Consider the following 27,865-nt stretch of genomic DNA (forward strand, 5'->3'; position numbering starts at 1 on the left):
CAATCTATCTATTACATGCTGTTGCATTATAATTTCAAGTCATTAGAACACTTATATTGTACAAATGTGGCGACAGAAATCTTAGGTTTAGCTAGTTTGATTCATTAAAGTGGGCGCGGGTTTTTGACAGTTCAGTACAAACCTCGCCCAAGCTCTTATGATTATGAATCCACATACCTACTAAAAAAACTTTAAATTGTAGAAATGGCGAGACAGCACTATCAATATAAAATATAAGACAACTTGCAGTTGTTATATGCATGTCGGCGGCCGATCTTAAAATCAAGCATATCATGAAACTCCTAGGCATGTCGTGAAACGTGAAAATAATCGTCTCGTTCCATGGGGATGCGTTTACGTTTGCGACTTGTCCTCATGTTTACTATAAATATCTACCTACCGATTTCAGCTGTAGAGATGAACATGAACCGGTATAATATTATGTTAAATACTGTAGGATGCAACTCCGTACGGCCGCTCGTAGCATATTCGTGAAAGATTCGTAATGTTGTCTCCGCGTAGTCTGCGAAACCGGATGCATTCCACGAGAATGTCGCTATGAAATGTCATTCTTCTATTTGTGGAACGCCTCATAATCGGCCTCGCGTGTCGCCGCCTCGGCCTCGGCCTCGGCCGTGTGGCGCGGCCTACGTGATGGCGCACTCCAGGGGCGCGCCGGGCGGCAGGCGCTCGGCCAGCAGCGCGGCCACGGCGCGCGCCAGGTAGCTCATGGTGCCGTACGAGCCGCTGGGCGCCGAGTCGTACAGGTGCTGGCACACCCCCGCCGCGCCGCCGCACAGCAGTGTCCCTCCACCCCCACCCCCGTCCGCCTTTGCGCAGCACAGCGTCGCGTCGCCGTTGCATCGCATCTGAAAGTTGACGGTGGTCGTCGGTGATCGTGAATTACAATAGTCATTTACGATACAAGTGCGGAAAGTAGGAAATTCTCAACGAGGGGTGATAAAATAAATCATTCCCAAGATGACATATCTCGCTTCTTTAAAAAATCGACAAAAATAGATGACGTAATTTATGAACAGCCCCTTTGTGATAGTCAGCGCCACTTCTCCCTCCACCGACTTCGCACCTTACCAATAGGATTTAATTACCAAACACGAACTTTTGTGGTTGTTGCAAGGCCTATTCCATCGAGTGCCATACACTTTGATCTAACAGACTGTTGCCGTTTTCTCCTCACTGACAAAATATCAACAAAAAAAACGATGTATCCTCACCTGATCTTCCAAAAATATCTGATTAGCCTTGTGCACCAGATGCTCCACCGTAATAGTCCCGCCCAGGTGGCTCACGGCCTTATACTCCACCACGAGGGTCAACACCATGAGCGCTTCTACCACGAGCTGCCGGTACTCGGGCTGGGGTATGGAGTTCAGCACCGTCTCGACGGCGAGCGCGAATTTCAACTCTCCGGACGTCATCTCTTGGGTCAAATTCGGTTGCAGCACTTTGCCTTGGATGACTAGACCTTGGCACTGGGGAGAAAAATGTATGGTTGAAAATCACGTGCTATTTTTTACGCTAGGAAAAAATGCACCCTATACAGGTTGGCCAAAAAATAAGTGCATTCCCGTTGCCAGGGAGGTTTTGGGATTAAACTAAGCAACTTTTAATATGGGACCAACCCCGAAATCGTAAAAAATTTTTTTCACCACACCAGCTCGGAAAGAATTACTTTGCACTTCAAAAACGAATAGCAAAGTTGCATTTTATCCACATGTGAGGCAAAGTAATCAAATGCAAATTTTGAGTTGTTTTCTTATGTTTGCTGGTAGAATTGACTTTTAAATGATGATTTTGGATGATAAATATTTAATAACATTCATTTGGATTTGATTTGGTTTTATTTTGTTTGATATTTTAGGGGTCATCCATTAATTACGTCATACGTTTAGGGGGAGGGAGGGGGTCAAGAAAATGTGACATATTGTGACATGGGGGAGGGGGTTACTTCATCAGTAACCGAAAATTTATTTAAATTATTTAGTTCGCTGTACATTTAAATAACAAGTTTTTAAAACGAAAATAGTTTTTAATCGTTTAATTTTCTTTCCTAAGCAGTTTTGGGTTATAAAATTACTAATATTTATATCGTCAAAAATATTTTGATAAAATATTAATAATACTTAGGTACTTACTTAATTCGATTTGGCGATTTCGTAGAAAAAATGTGACGTCACACTAGGGGGGGAGGGGTTTGCCAAATGTGACCAAGTGTGACAAGGGGGGGGGAGGGGTCAAAAAACCTAGAAATTGGTGTGACGTAATTAATGGATGACCCCTTACATTTAATATTTGCTTCGGGTTGGTGTGGTGAAAATTTTTGTGTTTCACTCGGGGGCAATTTTTGTTTAACCCTCGTGCTTTGAAACCCTCGCAACGCTCAAGATTCCATTTTTCGAACCACTCGCTACGCTCGTGGTTCAATTTTGGAATCTTTCGCTTGCTCGGGTATCAATATTAGCACGAGCGGTTAAGCAACAACTTTGCCCCCTTGTAAAACAAATAACCATTGAATTTTTTTGGCCACCGTGTCTATAAGTGGTAGAGGTATACCTTTTCCAGCACGCCCCACACGCGCGGGTAGAAGTCCCGCGGCACACGGTTGAGCGCGCCGTCCAGTCGGCGGCGGCGCAGCCACTGCCCCTGCCGGTCCGGCTCCACGATCGGCGGGACTAATAAATATCAAGCTGTATTATTATCATCAAAAAAACTAAAGATTTTATGATAGACGATTAAGTGCTATTCTTAAACCATAAAAGAACAAGACAATGTTTACCAATACATATAAATATGACAAATAGCCAGGCAACAAGTATAAAATATACAACTCTTGTTTTTTAAGTCGCTTTTTATCGTTAGGTATTAGCGACCATAATAGATTGAATAACGGCGCACAAAGAAGTGAAAAATGTTGAATCTGCGGAGCAAATAGAAGAAGAAGAAGAAGAAAATAAATTTATTCAGGACGCTTACAGTATTGCTTAAAACTAATACAAAACTTTTATAAGTATAAAACATAAACGTCACTGAATAGGTCTCCCCTCAGCTTGATGACAAGTTACCTTTCAGGTATCTTGACGCTGGTCTTCCGTGGAGACCTGTCCAAGCGATCGCGTCAGCACGTAAACTTAACTAACATTGGTTAAACTAAATCGAGATCAGAACTAAAATCACAAATAAATATTACTTCAATTTGACCTATTAAGTATATATAATGTACGGCTTATTTAATAACATATTAAATTTGTAAGACTTAGAATTTATATAACTATTTGTATAAACTATTGCATTAAATCATTCACTGAACTAAACTTATGATTATGACAGACAAAATTGAAAGATCAGAGATTGGCACTTAGGCGTGATCTACTCTTTGAGCAGATTTCTGCAAATTCAAAATATACTTTTTGTATTTTACTTTAAAAGACAAAATAGAGTGAGAGTTTCTTATGGGCGGCGGTATGTTGTTCCAGCATTTCGTGGCAGAATATCTAAAACTACCACGAAATGCAGTTGTATTGTGCCGTGGGCAGATAAGACGAGTAGCTTCTCTAACAAGCCGCTGAGAGAATTGCAATTTTTTAGATAAATATTGGGGTGTCAATGACTTAACAATGCCAAATAGCATACATGCGAAATGCAAAGAACGACGTGACTCCATGTTCATCAGCCCGTTGTTATTAAGGTAAGGTGTTATATGAGTTCTGGGCGGTATAACGAAACAAAATCGAGCACATGCGTTCTGCACTCGCTGTATGAGCTTTTTTGTTTTGTGTAGAAGGCATCTTCCTATAACCGTATCTGCATAATTCAGTTTTGATAAGACTAGAGATTCACAAAGAGCAATTCTAACATCAGTTGACAAATATTTACGAACTTGGTATAGTATTTTAAGTCGATAAAAACAGATTCTCGAAATATCTATCACATGGTTATGGAACTTTAGTTTACCGTCCATAAGAATGCCTAGGTTTTTAGCTTCTGTGACCTGATCAATGCTGTCCTTGCCGATTTTAATAACAGGGTTACAATTGATAATCTCACGTCTTTGCTTATCAGAGCCTAATATTATGAATTTTGACTTGAGAGGGTTTAAAACCAGACCATTTCGGCTGGACCACTTAATTATCCGTTCCAGATCGTCATTGATTTTATCGACTACACTAGGAGTATCTATAGGCTTGACAGGCAAATACACCTGCAGATCGTCAGCATAAATATGATATTTACAGTTCTGAATAGAATTAATTATATCTGCACTATATAGAATATATAAGATTGGGCCTAATATTGAACCCTGGGGAACACCATGGGAGACAAGGGAAGCTTCAGAAGTCTGGCTAGAACCACTCTCAGTATTTAGTTTTACTCTTTGCAGCCGACCGTTTAAATAACTAGAAAACCATTTCAGGGTAAGAGAATCAAAACCATAAAAAGCCAGCTTGGAAATTAATAGATTATGGTCTATGGTATCGAATGCGCGAGAGAAATCCAGTAATACCATGATTGTCCCATTTCCTGCATCAACCTCTGCTAGAATATCATCGATTACATCTAACAGGGCAGTTGCAGTACTATGACCAGCCCTGAAACCTGATTGCTTGGATGGTAGAATGTTGTTAGCTTCCAAAAATTCAGTTATCTGTTGGCACACTACTTTTTCAATGATCTTTGATAGGAAAGGCAAGATGCTTATAGGTCGGAGATCTGTAATTTCTAAAGGATTAGTTTTTTTAGGGATTGGTTTTATCAGAGCTTCCTTCCAGGCTTCAGGGAATACTCCTGACAATATTGATTGATTTATTAAAGCCGTGATTAGCCCGAGGGTTCGTGGAAGCGTCAAAAGGATCATATCACGCGTGATACCATCTATACCTTGAGCGTTACATGAAATTTTTGTAATTATTTTACAGACTGTATTCTGATCAACGGTTTTCAAGCTAAAGGTTGCGGAACTGTAACGATTATGTTCAAAGTAAGTAAGAGTTGATATTTTAACACTGGTTTTGGGAATATTTAAAAATTCTTTATTAATTAAATTTGGGTCATTGAAGTGACAAGGCAGACTGGATTCTTTACTTTTAAAATCAGCTATACTATGTTTAATATTTTTCCATAATTTACGAGAGTCTTTAGGTAATATTTTATTAATTTTTTCGTTAAAGTAAGCCTGTTTCTCTGTAAACATGGCTTGGTTAACTATGCTTTTTAATTCCTTATAATATAATTTATGAGAATCTAGGCCCGTGGTGCGGCTCCTAGTATGCGCTTCGTCTCTTAACTTTATCATCTCTTTAACTGTAGGTGTTACCCAAGGATAACTTTGATTTTTTATACGACTTTTCTTTACAGGAGCATATAAATCAAAAACATACAATATAATAAGAATTAAACGCTGCTAATGAGTCATTAATATTGTCGCACAAAAGTCGTTCCCAGGCAGTTGATTCAACAAGCTTGTTGAATTCTGTCAGAGGAATATCTTTGAATGGTCTATAAGTGATCCATATAGGGCATGGCTTGGGTTTTTTGATGTGTAAAGTACAAGAAATGAACGCATGGCTACTAAGCTCAGGGATATAATCTATGTATACTTGAGATAGTTTAATATTACTGCAAATAAGATCTATAAGGGTTTCCGAGTGCTCAGTGAAATGAGTGGGTTGGTTAACATATTGGTCAAGATTCATGCAACGGAGAAAGGCTAAAAGTTTTTTTGTATTCGGTTCACTAGGCGATTGTACATTAATATTAAAATCTCCCAAAAGAACAATATGATCAAAAGTGGAGAGCGAACTAACAGACTCGCTTAGAGCGTCAATAAAAGTATCTACATTAAGCCAGGGCGGTCGGTACGCAGTGCCAATGGCAAAACTAAGCCCGTTGAGTTTCACACTTAGCCACATTTGCTCAACTGAAGGTGAGGGAGGAGGATGGAGTTGCCGAGCATAGACACCGCGCCGTATGTAGAAGCCGACCCCGCCGCCGCGCGCGCGGACCCCGTCGGGGCGCGGTACGTGCCGCAGCCGGTACCCCGCCGGGCTCGGCGCGCGCGCCTCCTGCCCCGCCCGCAACCAAGTTTCATTTATTGCCATTATGTCAACAGAGTGGCGTTCAAGTGCTACAATAAATTCGTCGTGGCGTGTTCCAAGTGAACCAGGGTTCAATAAGCCAATTGTAATATTTTTGTTTTTTAAAAACTGTAAAACAAATGAATACAGAATTTGTACATACTTTAAATTAATTAGGCGCTCTATAACTACTGTTAAATGATGACTATGATGAGAGCTAACAAAAACATTCATTAACACTGGAATGGAGCAATTTTGAAAGCACAGCCCGTAATTAAACAGAGAGTAATTCTTAGAGATCGAATCACAACGAGTAACATTATTACAAATCTTTTTTAGAGATACAGTTACAAATAATATTATTATCTGTATCTGGATATTTTTAAGAATACAATAGTAGTAAACAAATCTATATAGTGACATTAAAAGCACTGTGAACACAACTATAGTTCTTTGGTCGCGATTAACATTTGTTACATAGTTTATTGTAGTAGAAATTACGGTAACGATGAATGAAAGCAGTAAAATGGCTAGAAAGCTGCGTTTCACAAGAGGGTAAGTCAATTTCCAGATCAAACTACAGGAGCTGCAAAAATTTTCACCAGATCTTCATCAGAGCGAACCCTTTGTGCTGGCGTGTTAGGTTGTCGCCTGGCGTAGATTCGACCGTCGCGGGTCCAAATATACCGCCAGTTCAAGCGTAAACCTTCCTGGCGTGCTTTATAAAACAGCTGGCGGTTTACGCGTGTAAGCCGCTCGTTCACGTAGAATTTGCGAGGTGGTCCGGGTAGGTCGAAGCCGGTGGTGTCTGCGCCGCGCGCACGTCGTGCCGCGCGCAGCAGCTCGTCCCGTAGCGCACGTCGTGCCAGCCGCACCGCCAGCGTCCGCGGTCGGCCGTCGCCGCCTCCTCCGTCGCCATCGCCCGCCACACGCCGCAACCCGACACGTTCTGCACTTACTATATCTCGCACCTCTATCTCTACGTTTAGCTTTTGTGCTACCAAAACCGCTAAGTGTATCGGATTCTCACTATTTTGTTCAGCGATGCCACTTATTTCTACATCGGTGGACAATAATTCTTGGTCTCGTTCGTTAAGTTCCAGTTTCAGACGTTCCACGGTGTCCATCAATTCTTTGACATTGCCCGTCTCGCTGCTCTCGCTAGTCGTCCGGTCGGGGCGCTCCTCCAAAATCTGAACTCTCTGTTCTAGGCTGCCGATGCGATTTTCGAGCGTTGTGACTGAGAGAGAGAGCTTTTCAAAATTAGAGTCAATACTAACTAGCTCTAAGCGCATCGCTGCAAATTCCGACCGAAACAACTGCATCTCTTTAACGAGGCTGCTCTCGTCGTCACTTTTTGTAGGCGACGGTGTGTTAGAATGAACTACGTTCGCGGGCCTGCTTGTCGTTGTACGTGTACTTACGCCACTGCTATCATTTTGTGCAGCCTGCAGGGCTTGTTCGCAGCACGTGGAGCACTTCCAGCTGGTTCTTTGCTTCGGTTTCATAAGACTCCATCGTGAGTAGCTCACGCTTGCGCATTCAATGTCATACGTGAGTTTACAAGCGGAGCAGACTAAGATTTCTTTGCTGGTAGGTGCTTTATCGCAACGAGGGCACTTTACTGGAGCCATAATTAAGTAAAATAGTCACTTTACAATCACAAAAATATCGCTTTAACTCAAAGTTCAACCGCGGTCACCAGAATTCGCGGAAACGGTCGCTGCGGAGTTCACGTCCAAAATAGTGTCATACTCTACCAAATAGCCGGCCTAGCCAAGGTTACAATCGATATCGCTTCGACAGCGAAAAGCATTATCTCTCTCTATCACTCTTCCATATTAATGTGACAGTGACAGAGTTGCGTTTCGATCGCTACGGAGCGTAAGCGATTGGCATCTTGGCTACGCGGCCTGGGGCCCATTTCTCGAACAATATTAGTCTAATATTATTAGTGTGTTGTCATGGCAACCCATACGATTTGACAGTTCGTGGACTAATAATATTAGTCTAATATCGTTCGAGAAATGGGCCCCAGTTGTCTACATCTAATAATGGGAGAAAATCGAACATAATTTGAAAACGAACCACTACAACTGTATTAATTATGGTACAGTGTATACATACTGTCCTCAATGTTGCCCTGGAGCGACTGGCCAGACTCCAAGATAATTTGCGATTTCTTGCCGTAGCGGTGCGATTTGTTGCTCACGATCGAGAAGTTTCCGCGGCCCACTAAAATGAAAATCATATATTAGGAAAGTATGTTGTTAGCATTTGTTTTGTGTTAATTCTATGAAGTTGCTTTTGGGGTTGCAGAAAAAATATGAGTTTTCCTGATAATATTGATTGTTTCTATTCTAGCCTAAAACATTATTAGATACAATTTAAACAAACAACAGTACGTAACACATATTACAAATGGTGACATACATTATATTTTTGTCATCTGCTATATAAACTACAAGTGTTCTAGTTTTATATAATCCATAAATATATAAGGAGTTGTATCTATAACGGCAGAATTAGTAAGGAATGCTGTATTAATCAGCCGGTAGCAGAAATAACTAAGCAGATGAGGGTCAAAAAGATCTTAACAGTATTATATAATCTGTTTCCAAACACATTTAGGAGCATTTTTGACGGGTCTCTATTGTTTCCCAAATAGTTTTAAATCATAATGTGTTGTTTGTCAGAATTTTCGTTAGTCATAATTGGTTTTTCTCAGAAATACGTAACTTTTCAGGATTGCCATAAAACAAACCTAACCTAACATATCTATAGAATAACCTTACGAAAATCCTGAAAAGTTAACGGTTTCAGTTTTATGACTAACGATAATATGACAAACAATAATTTATGACTTAAAACTTTATGGGAAACAAAGGGACCCCATTTTTGACACCTGGCCCGCTTAGTCACTTCTGCAGCTGACTATTCATAACAAGAATGAAGCTAACAAAGTGATGAAGGACCTTTTGAATATAAAATAGTAACAATGACGTCACAAATACATACATGTACATAAACAAACATAAAACTCGATACAATTGGATTTTATTACAAAGGGGGTTTACACTCAACATATACAAAAGCAAAAGTCCGTAGTGCACAAGAACTCGCCTTTACTCTTGGCGAATTTCTCCTTTATTACACACAGAGAATTCGCTGGAAAGGAAATATATATTTTCAGGACAGGTATATAAGGCCAGGCCTGTAAGGCTCTCCTTAGATATGTCAATGAAACTAGCATAGTTACATTATAACTACAATTACAAGTTATATGGGTACCAGGGTCCCAGATAATCACAAGAGGAATGTTTCTTACCACTGTTGATGGCAAATTCCTTTCCGCTGAGGATGTGATACAGTAAGTTCTTCATTTCGAACGGAGACAAGTTAAGAAGGTGCTCCGATGCCTCCTCGCCGTCGCAAGACAGCGTTCTGGACAGTTCCGTGGCCATTACCTGGACAAGGACTTTTGTTACAGATGTAGTTCATAATTGTTTTGAGACCGACTGCAACAGCATGACACGTTCTTACGTTTCAGTGAAAATACGATGGAAAACAATTATGCACTACATCTATACAATAACAGAGATTTCAGATTACAATCGTTCATTTTCAGAACAACTCTTTTTACGCAAAAATAAATCTTTTCACGAATTTGCAAAAGTAACAAAACTATGACAGTATAAGTTAATCAATTACAATTTACAATGCATTAAGGTTTTTACTCAGTAGGTTTATTTAGTATTAGAAAACATCATATCAAAAGTGTCGTTTTTTAGTTCGCAAACATCTAAGTTCAGTCCCTGCTAAGGGGATTTAGAAGAGTTTATTTATTATTTTGCACCAAAAATGTTACTAAACCTGAATAATGAGTCCGACGCGCAGTCTCAGCATCTCCAGGAAGAGCTGCGGCTCTGTCCTTATGAACATGGCCAAGTACACGAGGAGCTCTTGTGTCAGCATCGCCGTACTCTCGTCGTCGCCATATGCCTGGGGCGCAACAACTTGTCACTGAATATTCATTAACGCAACAAAAAAACGGACTAGTTTGACATGTTTCAGATGCAGATCATTTTGGTCTAAACCTATCGTTCTCTCTATATCTCCTATGTCTCTTAGGTACCTAACGCTCATCAAGTCATCATCGTAACAGCGCCATTTAAGATACATATACATGTATTTTGTGAAGGAATAGGGCATTGGTTGCTTACCACGGCCCACCGGCATGGTGAGACGACGAAGGGGGCGCAAAATACTATACCAATAGCGAAAACCCGTAAATTCTCTTGGTTGTGCGATTTTTCTTTCGAAAGAGGGATGGCGAGACGCTAAAGATGGACTAGGGGATATCGTTTAAGTCTGATTACATACCTACTGTAGGGTAGTGTCGTTCTATGGTACTTGCTAACTATGTAAACAAAAGTCACTAGTAAATTCATCATTCTTTGACAATTTCAATACGGCGGTTTATTTACATAGTTAGCAAGTTCCATAGAATGACACTTTACATGCAAACATGTACGTAAGACAAATCATATCTAACTACACAATACAAAAGTTAGCTTGCTTGTGGAAACGAAGTTCAGAGCAAAAGGATAATGTCTAAATACCAAAACATTACCTTCTTATGTTCGTGATCATTCTTCTCATTCCGAAATGTCTGCGTGTAACAAATAGTGGAATATTTTAAATACGAATTGGAACAATTGCGATCGCCTTTAATCAATTGTAATTTTATTGAAAAAAAAAACAGAAAGCCGGTCAAACAAGTTTGTCAGTAGAAAAAGGCGCGATATTCAAATTTTCTACGCGACAATAAACCCTTCGCTCCTACATTTTTTAAATTTGCCGCTCGTTTCTACTGACGGAAATGTCTTGACAGAGTATAATGTGACAATACACGTGTAATCAATTAGGTTAGGTATTGAGTATATTAATAAAGTAAGGTTGCATCTACTTCCTGAAACGCTATCAAGAAGAGATAACGGCCTTGGGGTTCGATTGAAATAGGACATAAACTAAACATACCCCGGATTTTTGGGTGCGGGAATGATTTCTTGTGTATGTAGTATGAGATACGTATTTGTGCGATTAACCGATTTTTATCTAAAATCTAGGCAACTATGGACTGGACCAACTTTTTAATAAGGCAACCTATACAGTTAGATTCAATAACAAAAAAAAGAAAAAAAAAATTCAAATATTTTTTTCGGTCGGTTCGCATTTTCGGGGTCCATATTGGGTAGCATAATAATTGATTGTCCTAATGTAATGTTACGCATAAAACTCATTTCGCATAATTGTTATTGTGCTGGAAATATTAACATTTCTGAAAAATTATAACACAAACCTAACCTAACCTACCCTATTCTATACAACATATGCAAAATATTTTGGAAAATACTTCCTGTTTCAGCTGGAGAAAAAATATGCGAAAAGAGATTTATGCGTGGCATTGTATTATGACAATCAATTATTATGCGATGAGATAGGATCCCGCATTTTCGCAATTTAACTAGGCAACCTACTTGCACCGTGTCAATTATACAGGTAGGTCAATGTACGAACCACCGTCCTTTTAGTAGTTGAGGTAGTCTGCGTGTTGTACTCACCAAATGTATCAACTGCCTCAGCTCGTTCTCTGGCAGCGGGGCCGTGATGGTGTGCTCGTTGTTGGGCGGCATGCCCACCGTGATCTGCTTCTGGCGCACCAGCAGGTCCGTGACGGCCTTGGCGAGGTCCTCCACGCGCTTGCCCAGCATGCCGGCCGTGTGACGCACCAGACCCCACAGCTTCTGCGTGCACGCCTTCTCGTATAGAGCTTTGAGGAGGTCTTTCACTGTCACAGCTTTTCCGTTCTCTGTCATGCCTGGAACGAATCGTTCGTTGTATAAAATGTGTAAAGTTTAAGAAAAAACCGGGCAAGTGCGAGTCGGACTCGCGCACGAAGGGTTCCGTACCATAATGCAAAAAAAAAACAAAAAAAAAAGCAAAAAAAAGACGGTCACCCATCCAAGTACTGACCACTCCCGACATTGCTTAACTTTGGTCAAAAATCACGTTTGTTGTATGGGAGCCCCATTTAAATCTTTATTTTATTCTGTTTTTAGTATTTGTTGTTATGGCGGCAACAGAAATACATCATCTGTGAAAATTTCAACTGTCTAGCTATCACGGTTCGTGAGATACAGCCTGGTGACAGACGGACGGACGGACGGACGGACGGACGGACAGCGAAGTCTTAGTAATAGGGTCCCGTTTTACCCTTTGGGTACGGAACCCTAAAAATTGTGTTCGAATGACAGGTGATATTGAGAGGAGGCCGATTAAACCGTTAAAACTGTTTTTTTTAATTGAGACTAACATCTGCTGTTCCGTTTTTGTTATTCGCATACAATGAAATTATCCTTGCTAGAAATGGTCGATCCGCATTAAATTTAGGCTCAATTCGCACATGACCAAAATTTTTACCATACAAAATAGTTTTCACAAAAAAGGTTCCTAAGAAAATTTGCCTCAAGCCTCAAAAAGGCGAAGTTTAAATTTTCTATGGTATTCACGCCAACAATTTACCTATTTTAATTTATTTATTTGTTGGTTGCACCAAACTGTATATCATATTGTTGTATGGGAAGTTTCATATTTATTTGCTGATTGACGTTTATCAATCAATTGTGGTCGTCGCAACTGGCCCAGGTGATCTGTAAGTATGCGGTATTGAATTCAAGGCCGTGCGTGTCGACCAAGTACTGCAGGATGTCGCCCTGTTCGTCGTTCCTGCTCGCGTACGAAACTCCCTGCGACACCGGCGCGGTACGGTTGATCAATCCGTCAACTGTGGTTGATGCAACTGGCCCATGTAGTGGTGATCCGTTCGGCATACTTACCGGTATTGAACTCAAGGCCGTGCGTATCGACCAAGTACTGCAGGATGTCGCCCTGCTCGTCCAAGCTCTCGGTCTCGCGCAGCATCGTCACCAGCTCGTCGGTTCCCTGCTCGCATACGGCGCTCCCTGCTACTCCGACGCGGTACGGTTGATCAGTCCGTCAACTGTGGTTGGTGCAACTGGCCCTTATAGTGGTGATCTGTTCGGTATGCTTACCGGTATTGAACTCAAGGCCGTGCGTGTCGACCAAATACTGCAGGATGTCGCCCTGCTTGTCCAAGCTCTCGGTCTCGCGCAGCATCGTCGCCAGCTCGTCGGTTTCCTGCTCGCATACGGCGCTCCCTGCTACTCCGACGCGGTACGGTTGATCAGTCCGTCAACTGTGGTTGGTGCAACTGGCCCTTATAGTGGTGATCTGTTCGGTATGCTTACCGGTATTGAACTCAAGGCCGTGCGTATCGACCAAGTACTGCAGGATGTCGCCCTGCTCATCCAAGCTCTCGGTCTCGCGCAGCATCGTCACCAGCTCGTCGGTTTCCTGCTCGCATACGGCGCTCCCTGCTACTCCGACGCGGTACGGTTGATCAGTCCGTCAACTGTGGTTGATGCAACTGGCCCTTATAGTGGTGATCCGTTCGGTATGCTTACCGGTATTGAACTCAAGACCGTGCGTATCGACCAAGTACTGCAGGATGTCGCCCTGCTCGTCCAAGCTCTCGGTCTCGCGCAGCATCGTCACCAGCTCGTCGGTTTCCTGCTCGCATACGGCGCTCCCTGCTACTCCGACGCGGTACGGTTGATCAGTCCGTCAACTGTGGTTGATGCAACTGGCCCTTATAGTGGTGATCCGTTCGGTATGCTTACCGGTATTGAACTCAAGACCGTGCGTGTCGACCAAGTACTGCAGGATGTCGCCCTGCTCGTCCAAGCTCTCGGTCTCGCGCAGCATCGTCACCAGCTCGTCGGTTTCCTGCTCCGCGTACGACACTCCTTGGGACTCCGACGCGGTGCGGTTGCGGACGATGACAGGGATGTTCTTGTTTATAGGCACTAAAAAAAAATTTTTGGTCTTTTAGTTTTAACGTTCATTTTTTTTATTTAAAGTTACGCGCCACGAAGAAGAAGTTACTTCTACTCAGAATAACGAACTCTGTCGATCCTAATGGATGAAAAAAATATTCATTTTGTACCATTTCTCATACATTTTGTAAGACGGTAACGAATAGAGGGAACGAAAAATATATGGAATTTTTTTGTATTTCACTTGAGAGCAAAGTTTAACCCTCGTGCCTTAAAACCCTCTCAACACCCAAGATTCTAATTTTGTAATATTTCGCTTGCTCAGTCAATACTATCAATATTAGCACGATTACAAATACCAAATTGTTCGTTGTTTGGCGTTAAGCAACAATTTGTAAAACAAATAATTATTCTTAAACTGACCTTGTTCTTTGGGCGGAGTGGGTAATTTCTCTTTGACGACGTCCGTGGGTGTAATCGAGCCGACGCCTAAACCGGTTGTAGAAGTGCCCCTAGAATATTATTGAATAATGAATATTACTTAGAATAAATATATGCAGGTACATACAGTGGAATGGTACCTACAGTGTAATATGTCAAATTCGATTCGGTTTAATATTAAATTGAATTGTCTTTTCAGAATATGCTAGTAAATTTTTCTATTCATTAAAACTAAATATTTCGATTTATGTAGAATTTGGGTATTAGATCGATGGCATCAGCGGCATTTAATGATGTTTTCCAAATTCAACTGTACACTCTTGTATACCGGACTAATCCTAATAAGACCTAGTTTCTCCTTTGGGTTTTAAGGTCACTTGGCAGTCGCTTTCGTAAAAACTAGTGCCTATGTCAATTCTTGGGATTAGTTGTCATGTGGATCCTAGGCTCCCATGAGCCATGGCAATATGCCGGGATAAACCCGCGCTCGCCAGCGCCGTTCCTGTGTGCGACTGTGACATCCATAAAGGTACGTGCATAGAATAGAGCTGTCTCGCTCACAAAACGGATGCGTGCGGATCCTCCTCAGTGTGATAACCGCATAAATGTGTGTGTGTATGTTACAAGCCATACTTGGTGATAGATTTCCTCCTGGCTTCGTCAGGAGACGGGCTGCGGCCGTAGTTCGTGTCTACCTCGAGCCAAGATGGCTTTCTCTCGAGTTGCGGACCCACGTACTCGCCTTCCATGCCAAGTGTCTCCGCTGGAAATGTATTACTCATTTTAATATAAAACCACAGAATAAATGCACAGAATACGCACTAACAAAACCGTTTTGTTTTTGCTCGGTAGACTAAAAATTAAAATGTTTGTTTAGCGTAGGTACAGTTTACATTTTCACGGGTTCCAACCTCGGCTCATACCAATGAGTTTTTCTGAACATATCTATGTACGAAATAACATTTGATATTTATCCGTCGCGTTTGGGTAAAGGAAATCATACTGAGAAAACCGGCTTCCATTCCAATAAGGCTTAGTTTTCCCGCTGGGTTGGTAGGTTGGTAGGCAGCCGCTTTCGCAAAAACGTTAGTGACTACTCGTTGAGGCCAGTTGCCAAGCGGACCCCAGGCTCCCATGCGCCGTGGTAAAAGGTGGCACGACGTTAGGAAGATGATGAGCCCTGTATCCTATATTTCACGGTAGCTATCATTTTCTATAAAGGTACAGTCAAGGAATTTAAATTCCGACCCATTTCGTACTTTGTCACAGTGACAACCGTATGAGGTCTCTAGCGGCTTTCATATTGATTGTCACTGTGACAAAGTACGAAATGGGTCGGAATTTAAATTCCTTGACTGTACATATCGACATCGTTTTCGCCCAACGGCCGCGATGGGACCAGCAAACATTTGAAGTATTTTTTCCTAGGCTCGAAGAAGATTTTACCAATTTAAGTGAAAATTACGTCCTAAGTCACCAATTATTTTACGTATTGTACACTTTTACTTCCAAGTCAAAATATAGGGATAATAAAACGTAAATTTCACTTCATAAATACACCATGAAGTCAGGGACTTAGGGGTTGAAAATAAGGCGAAATATTAGGTAAAATTAACCTTAAACCTTGACCAATAGGTCAAATCTACTAATAACGTATTTTAGGTGTATTTGCGACGTAATTATTACTTATACGGGGACTATGAAGTCACGGACTTAATGGTTGAAAATAAGTCGAATTACAAGGTAAAATTAACTTCGTACCCTGACCAATAGGTCAAATATACTAATAAGGCCTTTTAGGTGTATATGCGACGTAATTATTTCTTATACGGAGACCATGAAGTCAGGGACTTAATGGTTGAAAATCTGTCGAAATATTAGGTAAAATTAACTTTGAACCCTGACCAATAGGTCAAATGTACTAATAAGGCATTTTAGGTGTATATGCGACGTAATTATTTCTTATACGGGGACCATGAAGTCAGGGACTTAATGGTTGAAAATAAGTCGAAATATTAGGTAAAATTAACTGCAAAGTCTGACCAATAGATCAAATGTACTAATAAGACGTTTTAGGTGTATTTGCGACGTAATTATTTCTTATACGGAGACCGTCGTCGATTTTATGTCGATTTAGCTACTAATTTTAGGTAAATGTTACTTAAAATAGATACCAAATTGCGACCATATAGTTAAAATCACTTGTAAAGTACTATCAATACCATAAGGTTGTGCCGCCATTTTCTTTCATTATAACGAGATGCTAAATATGAAATTGCATAATTTAAGTTGTTATATCTTTAATGGTGCCATCGCACGGTACTTCATTGTGCTAATATTCAAAATAAAACAATATTTTTGATCAAGTCAATGCACTCACACACACAAATATTCAATTACAACACTCAATTACAAGCAAATATATGCATTTTGATTTTATAAAATGTTGAAAACTTAAATATTTCAAAAGCCCATCGATAGTTTTGTATGTAAACCTAACATACTGCACGAAAAATTTTTCTGTGCACTAGATTTCATCGTTCTTCATCAGCGTAATCGGCCTAAATTATTTTACATGACTTAGTGGCCGCCATTATCATTGCACAACTTAAAGTTGTTTTCTTGTTAGACATTTTGTTTCTGAGTGAAAAGAATATATAAGCGTAATGTTTGTGTCTCTTTTTCTCTTCATCGCGTCTCATCTAAATATTGCCTCGCAGAGTAATTATATGGATAAAAATATGTCGCCATCACGTCTAAAGGTGGTAAAGATTACCAAATTAGTACATTTTAACTACGCGGCACGTCGTGGCGACGTCGAATCCACGTCGGAAACATGACCTAGTGTTGACCTAATGGTTGTAATCACTAATTTACCGTCAATAAATACGTCGCCGGCACGTGCGTTTTTTCCCCATTTATGTCGACTCGACGTGCCCACGACGTCGATTCGACGTGCCTCATTTTGGTCCCCTAAATTGTGCGACCTAAAATAGGTGCCTTTTTCGGAATATCGACCAAAAATGTTTGCTGGGGAAGCTCAGCTTCGAGAGCGTCGCCAGGCAGAGCAGCTGCAAGCCCATCATCTGGTGACACCCTTGCTCAGCTTATTACTAAACGACTTCAGCATAGTGATCCAAAAGACTCGAGCCCTTTTAGCTCTTTTTTTTAGGGCTCGCCTCATCTCTTGACGCCTACTATTACTACAGCATATTGTCTTCAGTAGCTCTGCACTTGCGGGGAGTTTTACAAACATATAACTCACAGTCCACATTGATGGAGCGCGTCTTCTTGATGGCGCCGCGCACGGACATGCGCCGCTTGAGCATGCGCGCGTTGGGTGCGCCCACCGGCCGCGACAGGAAGCTCAGCTTGTTGCTGAACGACCTCAACAGGTGCTCTTCAGTAGCTCTGCACTTGCGGGTTGAGTTCTATAAACATGTAACTCACAGTCCACATTGATGGAGCGCGTCTTCTTGATGGCGCCGCGCACGGACATGCGCCGCTTGAGCATGCGCGCGTTGGGTGCGCCCACCGGCCGCGACAGGAAGCTCAGCTTGTTGCTGAACGACCTCAACAGGTGCTCTTCAGTAGCTCTGCACTTGCGGGTTGAGTTCTATAAACATGTAACTCACAGTCCACATTGATGGAGCGCGTCTTCTTGATGGCGCCGCGCACGGACATGCGCCGCTTGAGCATGCGCGCGTTGGGTGCGCCCACCGGCCGCGACAGGAAGCTCAGCTTGTTGCTGAACGACCTCAACAGGTGCTCTTCAGTAGCTCTGCACTTGCGGGTTGAGTTCTATAAACATGTAACTCACAGTCCACATTGATGGAGCGCGTCTTCTTGATGGCGCCGCGCACGGACATGCGCCGCTTGAGCATGCGCGCGTTGGGCGCGCCTGTTGGCCGCGACAGGAAGCTCAGCTTGTTGCTGAACGACCTCAACAGGTGCTCTTCAGTAGCTCTGCACTTGCGGTTTGAGTTCTATAAACATGTAACTCACAGTCCACATTGATGGAGGGCGTCTTCTTGATGGCGCCGCGCACGGACATGCGCCGCTTGAGCATGCGCGCGTTGGGCGCGCCTGTTGGCCGCGACAGGAAGCTCAGCTTGTTGCTGAACGACCTCAGCAGTTGCTCTTCAGTAGCTCTGCACTTGCGGTTTGAGTTCTATAAACATGTAACTCACAGTCCACATTGATGGAGCGCGTCTTCTTGATGGCGCCGCGCACGGACATGCGCCGCTTGAGCATGCGCGCGTTAGGCGCGCCCGCCGGCCGCGACAGGAAGCTCAGCTTGTTGCTGAACGACCTCAACAGGTGCTCTTCCAGGTAGCTCTGCACTTGCGGGTTGAGTTCTAGAAAAAAAAAATCATAACTTTCTAAGGCCCAGGACACAAGAAATGTGGCAAAGGAATTAAACCAATAATAGTATAGAAACAAGTAATAGGAATTCTTATTGTTTAAAAATCGAACGTAACAAAACGGACGTAATATTCGAATCAAACTAAGATTTCTACAAGTAGAGCCGTCGTAGGTCCTTAGGAGGCTAATTTTTTTATATAATTCATGAATGCAAAACGGTATTAAACCAAAGGTTAAGGAAGGTCTCCTTAGACTATTTACGAGTAGTAGCACGCTCCCACGACCGATTAAAAATACAACCTGTATGAAACATACAATTTATATGAAACTAAATTTCATGATCTCATCTCGTCATCATAAAGACTTTATAAGCAATACTTTTTTGTGTGTATATTTTCATTGAATTAACATTCCCCTCATGTCATACTTATAAGTACTTACTATCTGGATAACCGTCTTCTTGACTTCCCAAGAAACTCAAATTGGTTATGGCAGATGTGCTTAAAAAGTCTCCCAGATTTCCTAAAGTCACGCGGGTACCATTAATGTATCCGGACTTCAATTTCTTCATTGTTGTAATCATGGCCATAGGGATTTTACCCTGGTCTAAAAAGTAATGTAAGAATTTATTATTAGAAATATACTTATTGTTATTGATATATAATATATAATAAAAAGCTAGAAGCAAGCAAGCAACTCAAGGGTCAGCTTAAAACTAAATAAATTAAGCGCGAAGAATTTCGTACATAAATCCACGATTTTTCTATCTCTATCGCACGCGCATAGTTATATTCCTGTCCCGCCCGCACAATGGCATTGACCGCCGACATCATCGGCGAGATAGCGATATACTTAATTACGCGCGCGCGATAGAGATAGGAACAGGTGGGCCAATCCAATGTACGAAATTCTTCATGTTAAGCGTCCTTCCTTTAGCATTATTTGTAAAATCAAAAAAGATTAATAACAGTCGACTTTATGCGACGATATGGGTCTAATGTATATGTATAAGGCCGCTTGTAGACGTCCGGTGTTTTCGCCGGACAACGGACCGTGTTACGCAACTACGTCTAGTTTTGTATGTGCCTACAGACAACTGCACCCAAGAATACAAGACATCGTCACCGAACACGGACAATTGTCCGGCGAAAACACCGGACGTCTACAAGCGGCCTAAGTGTTCTGGATACTGGTATTCGCCCGTATTTTACAGTACAATCAGCATCAAATAGTTGGTGACAGTCAAAATAGCCCAATACATAGCAAAATTTATCTTCATTCCTACAATGGTAACAACTTAAGGTGTCTTATATTTTACCCACTTTGGCTATCACTATCACTATCTATATGACATTGATTGAGCATGGACAATGTAAATTTTCTAGCAATCATATTTAACAGGACACTACATTGAAAAATATTTGAGTCAGCCAACTGTATCTGAAGAGCCGTCATCTCTTGCAAGATATTTTAGATGAATATTATTATACAGTGGAACCTGGATAATTGCAATCTCAAGGGACCGGCCAGTTTTTGTCAATTAACCAGGTTTTTCATTTAAGCAGGTCGTGTCAATTAACGAGGTTCAAAAAATCGTTGTGTCAATTATAGAGGTTTTCATTAATAGAGGTTGCGTTCTGACAAATTTATTTTATGGAGGTGCAAATAATCATTTAATGTAGATTTACACGCTTACGTTCTAGATTTCTGGTCTATATATTGCTTCTGTCTATACTTGCACTTTTATACTACATTAATTACCACTTTATTTTCTTATCATTTGGGTTTAAAAAAATCCCTTGAATTGTAGAAGAAAGTTTTATTAGAATGTGAAAAGCATACTTTGTTTTTTAATGATCAAAACTATTTCACCTACTACAGGCTGTGATAGATACCCAATAAATAAATTAAATTCTGGGTGAAGATATAAATAAAATGATAATTGCTATTAAAATATTGTTTCTACTGTCTACAACTACATTATTTCAATTACAGAGGTAATAAGTAAGACTCGTTTCAATAATAGAGGTAAAAACAAGAGCAAAAATAACGGTTTTTTTAGCACAGTGTCAATTATAGAGGTCTTAAGTTGCGATGTGGTCAATTACAGAGGCAAAATTACGAAAAGTACTAAAATCTAAATTGCAATTATAGAGGTTCCAAAATTTCAATTATAGAGGCCTTTTGGTCTCAAGGGACCGGGACCGGACTTTTGATTGCAATTATTGAGGTTTTCCATTTATCCAGGTGCCAATTAACCAGGTTTCACTGTACTATGATTGAAGGAGCACATTCTTTTTATTTTAGAAATCTCTGTAGGATAAACTTGCGCAAAAAAAACGCCGTGCAGGCATGCAAAGTGTTAAATAAATATTGGATGTATCAAATGCATATGTGACGTCCCACGAGTAAAGGTACCTTATGGCGGTTGGCGCTTACGCTATTATTAACACAGCTCCAATATTATTGCGGCGCTATGCGACGTATAGCGCGAGCCGCCATAAGATACCTTTTGTCGTGGAACGTCACATATGCATATCCGTTAGTAAGGGCCACTTGCACCACACACTAACCCGAGGTTAACACGTTAATCCAGTGTCAAATTGTACTAGTAACCTGATGTTGCGAATATCCGCAACCGCGGAACTTCCGCATTATTTTCTAAATTTTATATCATCAGAATCCGAATCCGCATAAAATCGATGCGGAGCTTAAAGCGGATGCGGATGTCGAACAAGTCGGTACAGGAACGTCTTAGCGGCGGCGTAAGTGTTCGGTAACTTTGTCATTACCTATTGTTTCGTATATAGCTTAATAAGTAATAGAGCTCCTCTACACGATGGGCCAGCGCCGGCCACTCCAAGGGACGCAGCCATGCGGTAGGATGAGATAGCAATATCACTTGCTCCCTCCAACGCATAAATGCGTCCCTTGGAGTGGCCGGCGCTGGCCCATCGTGTAGAGGAGCCAATAGCATCTGTTAGTTTACCTAACAAATACTGCGTCGCTAGTAGCGTGATGGTCGGGCGGCCGAGCATCTGCTTCCAGCTCATCCCGAGGAAGGCGACGTTCGCGGTGAATGTGCTCGCGAGCAACGCCGGGTCGCGCGACATGTAGTATTCCTCGTAGTCGAAGTTCTACGGCACACCCGACAGTTAACACTTTGAACGCCCACGACGCTTACGACTATACTATTTAACATCCACGTGACAGCACGAATCAACAGGGCGGCTACCGCGAAAACCGAAATTCGCAAATTGCGGGCATCTTTCTCTTTTACTCCAATGAAGGCGTAATTAGAGTGACGGAGAAAAATCCCCGCAATTGACGATTTTCGGTATTGGCGGTAGCCCTACAGGTTTCCAGAATCAGAGCCATCACTCACGGATCTGATGCAATTAAAAATCTGAGGGCCTACCTCGAACCATTTTTTTCGTTCGTCCGTTTATTGACGCTCTATTCTATAACGCTCAAATATTATGCAAGAGTGATAGAAAGGCAGATAACTAAATCGATTTTCGCGGTAGACCCTCTGTTGCGTTTTCGCGCGCGAGTCCATGCTTGAAGTCGCGCTAGATGTAGTCGTGCGCGAGAACGCAGCTCATGCTAGCATGTCTGGTCTATGGTCTCCGACTTTTGCCATGAATCTCTCAACGATCAAAGTCAATAAGCATAGCGCTCAGGCAGTGATGGCCTTGACAGAATGAACTGACGCGAGAAAATGTTAGATTTAAACTATTATGGTATACATCTAATACAATAATCTCATTAAATTTACCTCTGCCAATTCATTATCTCTAATTCTAATAGATACCATAGAGTACAGAATGTACTTATTTTAAAACTATCAATGAAAAATGTAGCTCTAAACGTGTTTTGCAGTGAACAATCGGCAGATTTTAACCCCGTCAGTGCAGATAAAAACGTAGAATATATTCCCGCGCGATATAAATCGTACTGTCACGTCACAGCTACATTTATATTAGTCTATTCGTATTTGCCACATAAAAAAAAAAAACAAGAAAGTTAAGGTCGTATTATCAGCTTATTTTTTTTTTATTATGAATGGGCTTACTTATTAGTAGACTAGACCTTATGTCTTTGCCATAAGGTTAATGAACTTTCAACCAGTAGTGGGGATCAGTTTTTTTTAAACCTCATTATTGTTACTAACCGATATTGTTTTTACTGTATTTAAACCGAATTATTTCCCCCACAGGACAGGATATGCCTAGTGTGGGGGTCGGCGTAAATGTAACATTTTTTTTCCGAAATAGATAATTTGTATACTTATCATTTATCAAACTTAGCTGTGTATGTTTGGTTCGATAGTCTGTTCGGAAAGAGAAGAGTCGTGGAATGTATGGGGCCCAATACATTACACGACTATCCTCTTTCCGAACAGATTCTATCAATAGATATATATACTAATCAATTTTATAGAAACAATTAGAACCACTACTAGAATCCAAACTGGTCTTAAAGTGAACATTTAAATAAAACAAATTAGTACCTAAAGTTGCCTCTTCTATTTCGTTAATGTGTTGAATATACCTTAGGTTGACACATAGATGATTAATTACTGTGTTAGTAAAAATAAATGAAACTCTTATATTAGCTTATACAGCAAACTTGGATTCTAATGAAAAACCTTCATAGCTAAGGGGATCTATAACTAAGGAACTCCATAAATAAACACATTTAAACTGATACCAGGGTTCACAGCAAGCATATCTATATAAAAATAAATCAAAGCAATATGTACCTAAATATGTTTGATTTAAAGTCAAGACAACAAGTGGACGGCCAAGAAGGTTTTGCCAAGATGACTTCAGGAAATTAATTTCTGCTTTGAGGGTGTCAACCATCAGCTCATAATCGGAAGCAATGTAGAAACGCTTCATGTCAGAAAACTAGCAAAATAAATAAAAACCGATTACCTCTTTCAAACAAAACTATGATAAAAAAAAGTTATGTTTGATTATGAATTACCAATGATCGGCACGGACGGTGCCACATTGCGGAAATTCCGAACAAATATCTTAATATGGACATGACTAAAATGCAGGGATCTTTATTTCGAGTGGAGGAGTGTTATTTCGAGTAATATTTTTTAAGATTTTTTTAATAAGATTTTTACTCGTACACCCGCGGTGTGGCACCGTCCGTGACGATAACTGGATTACTCACCTAACTAGACAAAGTAAAAAGTAAAAAAAAGTATTGTATAGAATTAGGTAATATAGACCAATTATTGGATTAATACATTAGAAAAATTACCTGTGGTGTAAAGGCGAATATCCTATCATTCAACGAGTACAGTTTGCTTGTGCTGAGTATACCAACATCTCGAGATTTCCTTCCAGAAAGTCCAAGCTTTTTGTTTCTACCTGAAAATAAAAGCACAAGTCTCATAACCTGTCTCTCTTTTTTTTCCTTGGAGTAATGTGTAATTAGCAGGGATACTGACAACTATATCAAGAAGACCTGTGCCCTGTTTATCAAAAGCTTGTAACTTGTAATACTAGTGGAAGTTCCTTTTTAACAGCTTTTGTTAGAAAGGGACTTCCACTTGTAACTTGTAATCATATGCAGTGACTCATAATTTTATCTCAAAAATTAGTTTTTGAGATAAAATTATGAAATTAATTTTAATAATCAAATTTCTATATCTACATATGCGAGTATTATTTGAAGAGTTCCTAAGTAGCCTAAACCTTTTTTTGTATATTAGTAAGTTTTACCTTTTAGCCATTTAGTCTTTGCCCAACAGTGGGACACTATAACAGGCTAAATAAAAAAATGAGTCATTGATTTGAGCCAATCGGTCCTGGCTAGAAATACGGGCGGCCGTTTACTCTTTGTTTCAGTAAGATCTGTAATGGTAGTGGATTGCGGTGTCTGTTTAGTAGTTATAAGCGTAAACTAATACATTACGTTAGATACATATCCACAACCATAACATTAGTATTAATTTACGAGTCCTATAAGCTCTGTAGTATGAATTTACCTAAATATGTGTAAAGATGGCTGAGCACTCTAGCTGGTTGCACTTCTATAGGCGCCACCTCGGCTATTGTTTGTACGTGCAGATCATATTCTATCAACTTGTCCCGTATCTCGTTGTCCTCGGCTAAGATGACGATCTGGACCACTACATCCGGCTTCTTCTCTGAGCACAACCTTCTGTTTAATGGGTCTAACTCACCAACTGCTAGGAAACCCTGCAAACCAATACATTTAAAAATGATTGTCACATGTAATTAAAAATGTTCAATATTTATTGTTAATAAAAGTGAGCTAAGAAATAAATATCTAAAAAGAAAATTATTTTGTAGATTATAAACTTAAGCAGTCAAAAGTTATATGATCAAAAGATTTCTTTTGACTTTTACTACAATCAAATCAATCTGTTAGTCAGAAAGTTGGTACAAGCTTATTATCTCTATAACCTGATTTCTTAAAACTCTACCTAATATCTTATAATATATTTCTGGAACTCCACATATCAACCTATTCAAATTGCTCACTTAACATTTTGCTTTATTACTAAAATATGTATGGATAGGCTTAAAAAACATGTTTCCTTACCTCTTGTAAGAGCTTCCCTAAAATATACAAAGACTGGGCCCAAATAAAAGGACAACGGCCCAGAGGTATACGCTCCTGGCTTCCGGGTTGACACTGTTCCAGATCAGCCTTCTCTGGTGGCACAGCGTAAAGTTCTGGCACCAACTTTATTCCATCATCCTCTTTCCTTATCATTAAATTTTCTAACTTCTGCATATACCCTGATATATTGTTTTTATCTCCTTGGAAGCAATAATCCAAAATTAAGTAGCAGAAGAATAGAGGCCATTCACATTCTATATTCTCAAACATTCTTAACTCCCAAGGCTCGTAATACAACCTATTTGGATCTTCTCTCGGTGTCTTGTGACCATCTCTAAGAAATCTTTTACAGCCATACTTTCCTTGTAGTTTATTGACTATGGTATCTCTAGTTTTGGTTATTAACTGTGGGTCATCAACAGCAAATGCTGGATAGCTTATAATTGAAAGCAAGCCAGAATCCAACTCTTTACTATTTGATTCTCTGGGCAACATGGACTGTAACACTGCTTGGCATTTCTGGGCTTCATCAGCTAATACATGAATGACACTAGAGGGGCCACCTCGGGCTCCAAACAGGTCCAGCTCATTCATAGCCTCAAGAGCAGCTTTTGCCATGCCAATAGAACTGGCATTCAACTCTGGCAACCCATGGTTTGTTTTGTCACCTCTCTCCCAGATACCGTAATCAGGAGTGCAATAAGCTGACTCAATATAAAACACTAGGTTTTGAATAAAAGCAACCTCGTCCAGTGAAAACACAATTTGCAAGCCTGATGCTGTCATTTGGGCAAGGATGAGCAAATAGAGGGAGATGGCATCAACCTGCAGGTGGCCCCACTCATTGTCTTTGACCACGGTGCGGCCAGTGGTGGACGAATACTTGGCATGCAAAGAGTCCAGGGGGTGTTGAGTACTTTTGAATTTCTCAACTTTGTCTTTTTGTTGCATCATGGCCATTAATAGACCTGTGGAATATTTTTTTTAAATAAAGATATAATTAGACTTTAAGGGTGAACAAATAAGAAACATAACTGCAACAAAGTTACTTACCTCTCATTAATTTAACACAGCTTTGTTCCAACTCATATGTTTTGGCACGGTCTTCATCTTGATCTGCAATCTTTTTGAAGGCCATGGACAGGCCCCATACTGCCAATATACAGTACAAGTTGTCCCTGATCCATGCATGATCATTGTCTGGGCTCGCGGGGAACAATCCAGTAACAGGTTGTTGATGATCTAAAATCAACTTATGCACTACCCTTTGGTAATAGTCTAGACGAACTCCGGAATTACTACGAGTCCTCATCGTGGACCGCTAATTCACTTGTATATGTTTTTAAATACACCTTTAACGCAGCATTTTTGCAAAATCGTCTAATCTTCTGTCGTCAGTGTTGCCAGATGAAATCTGAAATATTCAGTAGAAAAAAAATCTGTTTAGCAGTAGATAGGGGAAAAAAGCAGTAGATTTAAAAAGTGATGTCTGCATAAAAAAAATGTCTGGTAAAATTGAACAAAAAATATGTATGCTCTGACCTGACACCAATCTCCCATAAAAAATTGTTTTTTTCCCTTTTTAGGCCCCAATTTCGCACGGGAGCTTTTTCACCACGCGTTAAAAAAGCGTTTGAATGACACAAATGGATAATCATGTATAGCTGGTCAAGCAAATCTTGTCAGTAAAAAAGTCGCGAAATTCAAATTTTCTATGGGAAGATATCCCTTCGCGCCTACATTTTACAAATTTGCCGCATTTTTCTACTGACAATATCTGCTTGACCAAGTACATGTATTAACACGAAGGCGGTTTTTAAGCGCGGCGCTTTCTTATCGAGCACTGTTCACTAGACGACACGATACGACGGTATAAAGTAACTAGATGATCCAGTCACGACGAATAATCATTCGTTTTCGAAAAATCAGTAGCTCGCAGCAAAAAGCAGTAGATCAGTAGATATTTTTAAAATCAGATAGTTCTACTGCTTAATCAGTAGATCTGGCAACACTGTCTGTCGTCTATTTTGATTATGTCATTTGAAAGTCGCAATTGTCAAATGTCAAATGGTCGTTACCATTAAGAGTGTTCGAGTTAATGCTTTACACGCTCAACGTACCAACCAATTTATATAATTTTGTTTTGAAATTAGTTTGACAATATTGACATTGACACGTCTGGTTGAGCATCAACGTCACGGTACCGCAACTCACATAGTAAATTTATTTATGGAATATACTAAAATCAAAACTTTTGAGTCTAAAGTTTTTTGGATTTTTTGTTTACCACGATGGTTTTGTGTCGCTTAAGTTTTCTTATCCTATTTATTCCTATAGCCATAGGAATAAATGAGACTGTGTCTAAAATCGAATCTCCCCACAATACCACAACAAGTGCACCTAAAAACTTGGTACAAAAAGAAGACAACAGCACTA

At 40.5% G+C, this 27,865-nt stretch overlaps 1 protein-coding gene and 1 long non-coding RNA gene across 3 annotated transcripts in view; both read right to left on the bottom strand.

Moving 5' to 3' along the window:
- The window catches only part of LOC134666619 (uncharacterized), a 205,770-nt gene that overhangs the window by 24,002 nt on the left and 153,903 nt on the right, over positions 1 to 27,865 (bottom strand). The gene's annotated exons all lie outside the window — the stretch shown is intronic.
- On the bottom strand, positions 630 to 26,821 carry LOC134666618 (probable phosphorylase b kinase regulatory subunit alpha). 2 transcript variants are annotated; one of them, XM_063523837.1, is made up of 18 exons: positions 26,483 to 26,821; positions 25,409 to 26,397; positions 24,828 to 25,041; positions 24,098 to 24,207; positions 23,583 to 23,730; positions 19,259 to 19,423; positions 18,643 to 18,810; positions 15,086 to 15,215; positions 14,435 to 14,523; positions 13,856 to 14,041; positions 11,717 to 11,973; positions 9,966 to 10,094; positions 9,421 to 9,559; positions 9,222 to 9,260; positions 8,220 to 8,327; positions 2,575 to 2,693; positions 1,236 to 1,493; positions 630 to 869 (listed from the first exon to the last, which is right to left on the bottom strand). In XM_063523837.1, the coding sequence occupies exons 1-18, from the start codon at positions 26,739 to 26,741 to the stop codon at positions 648 to 650; spliced, it is 3,729 nt and encodes a 1,242-aa protein (XP_063379907.1). In that variant the 5' UTR covers positions 26,742 to 26,821; the 3' UTR covers positions 630 to 647. The 2 variants fall into 2 exon arrangements, with proteins under 2 accessions (XP_063379907.1, XP_063379908.1); XM_063523838.1 differs by lacking the exons at positions 9,222 to 9,260; positions 23,583 to 23,730 and adding an exon at positions 21,807 to 21,954.

The sequence above is a fragment of the Cydia fagiglandana genome, chromosome 8 (assembly GCF_963556715.1).
Source record: "Cydia fagiglandana chromosome 8, ilCydFagi1.1, whole genome shotgun sequence".
NCBI lineage: Eukaryota > Metazoa > Arthropoda > Insecta > Lepidoptera > Tortricidae > Cydia > Cydia fagiglandana.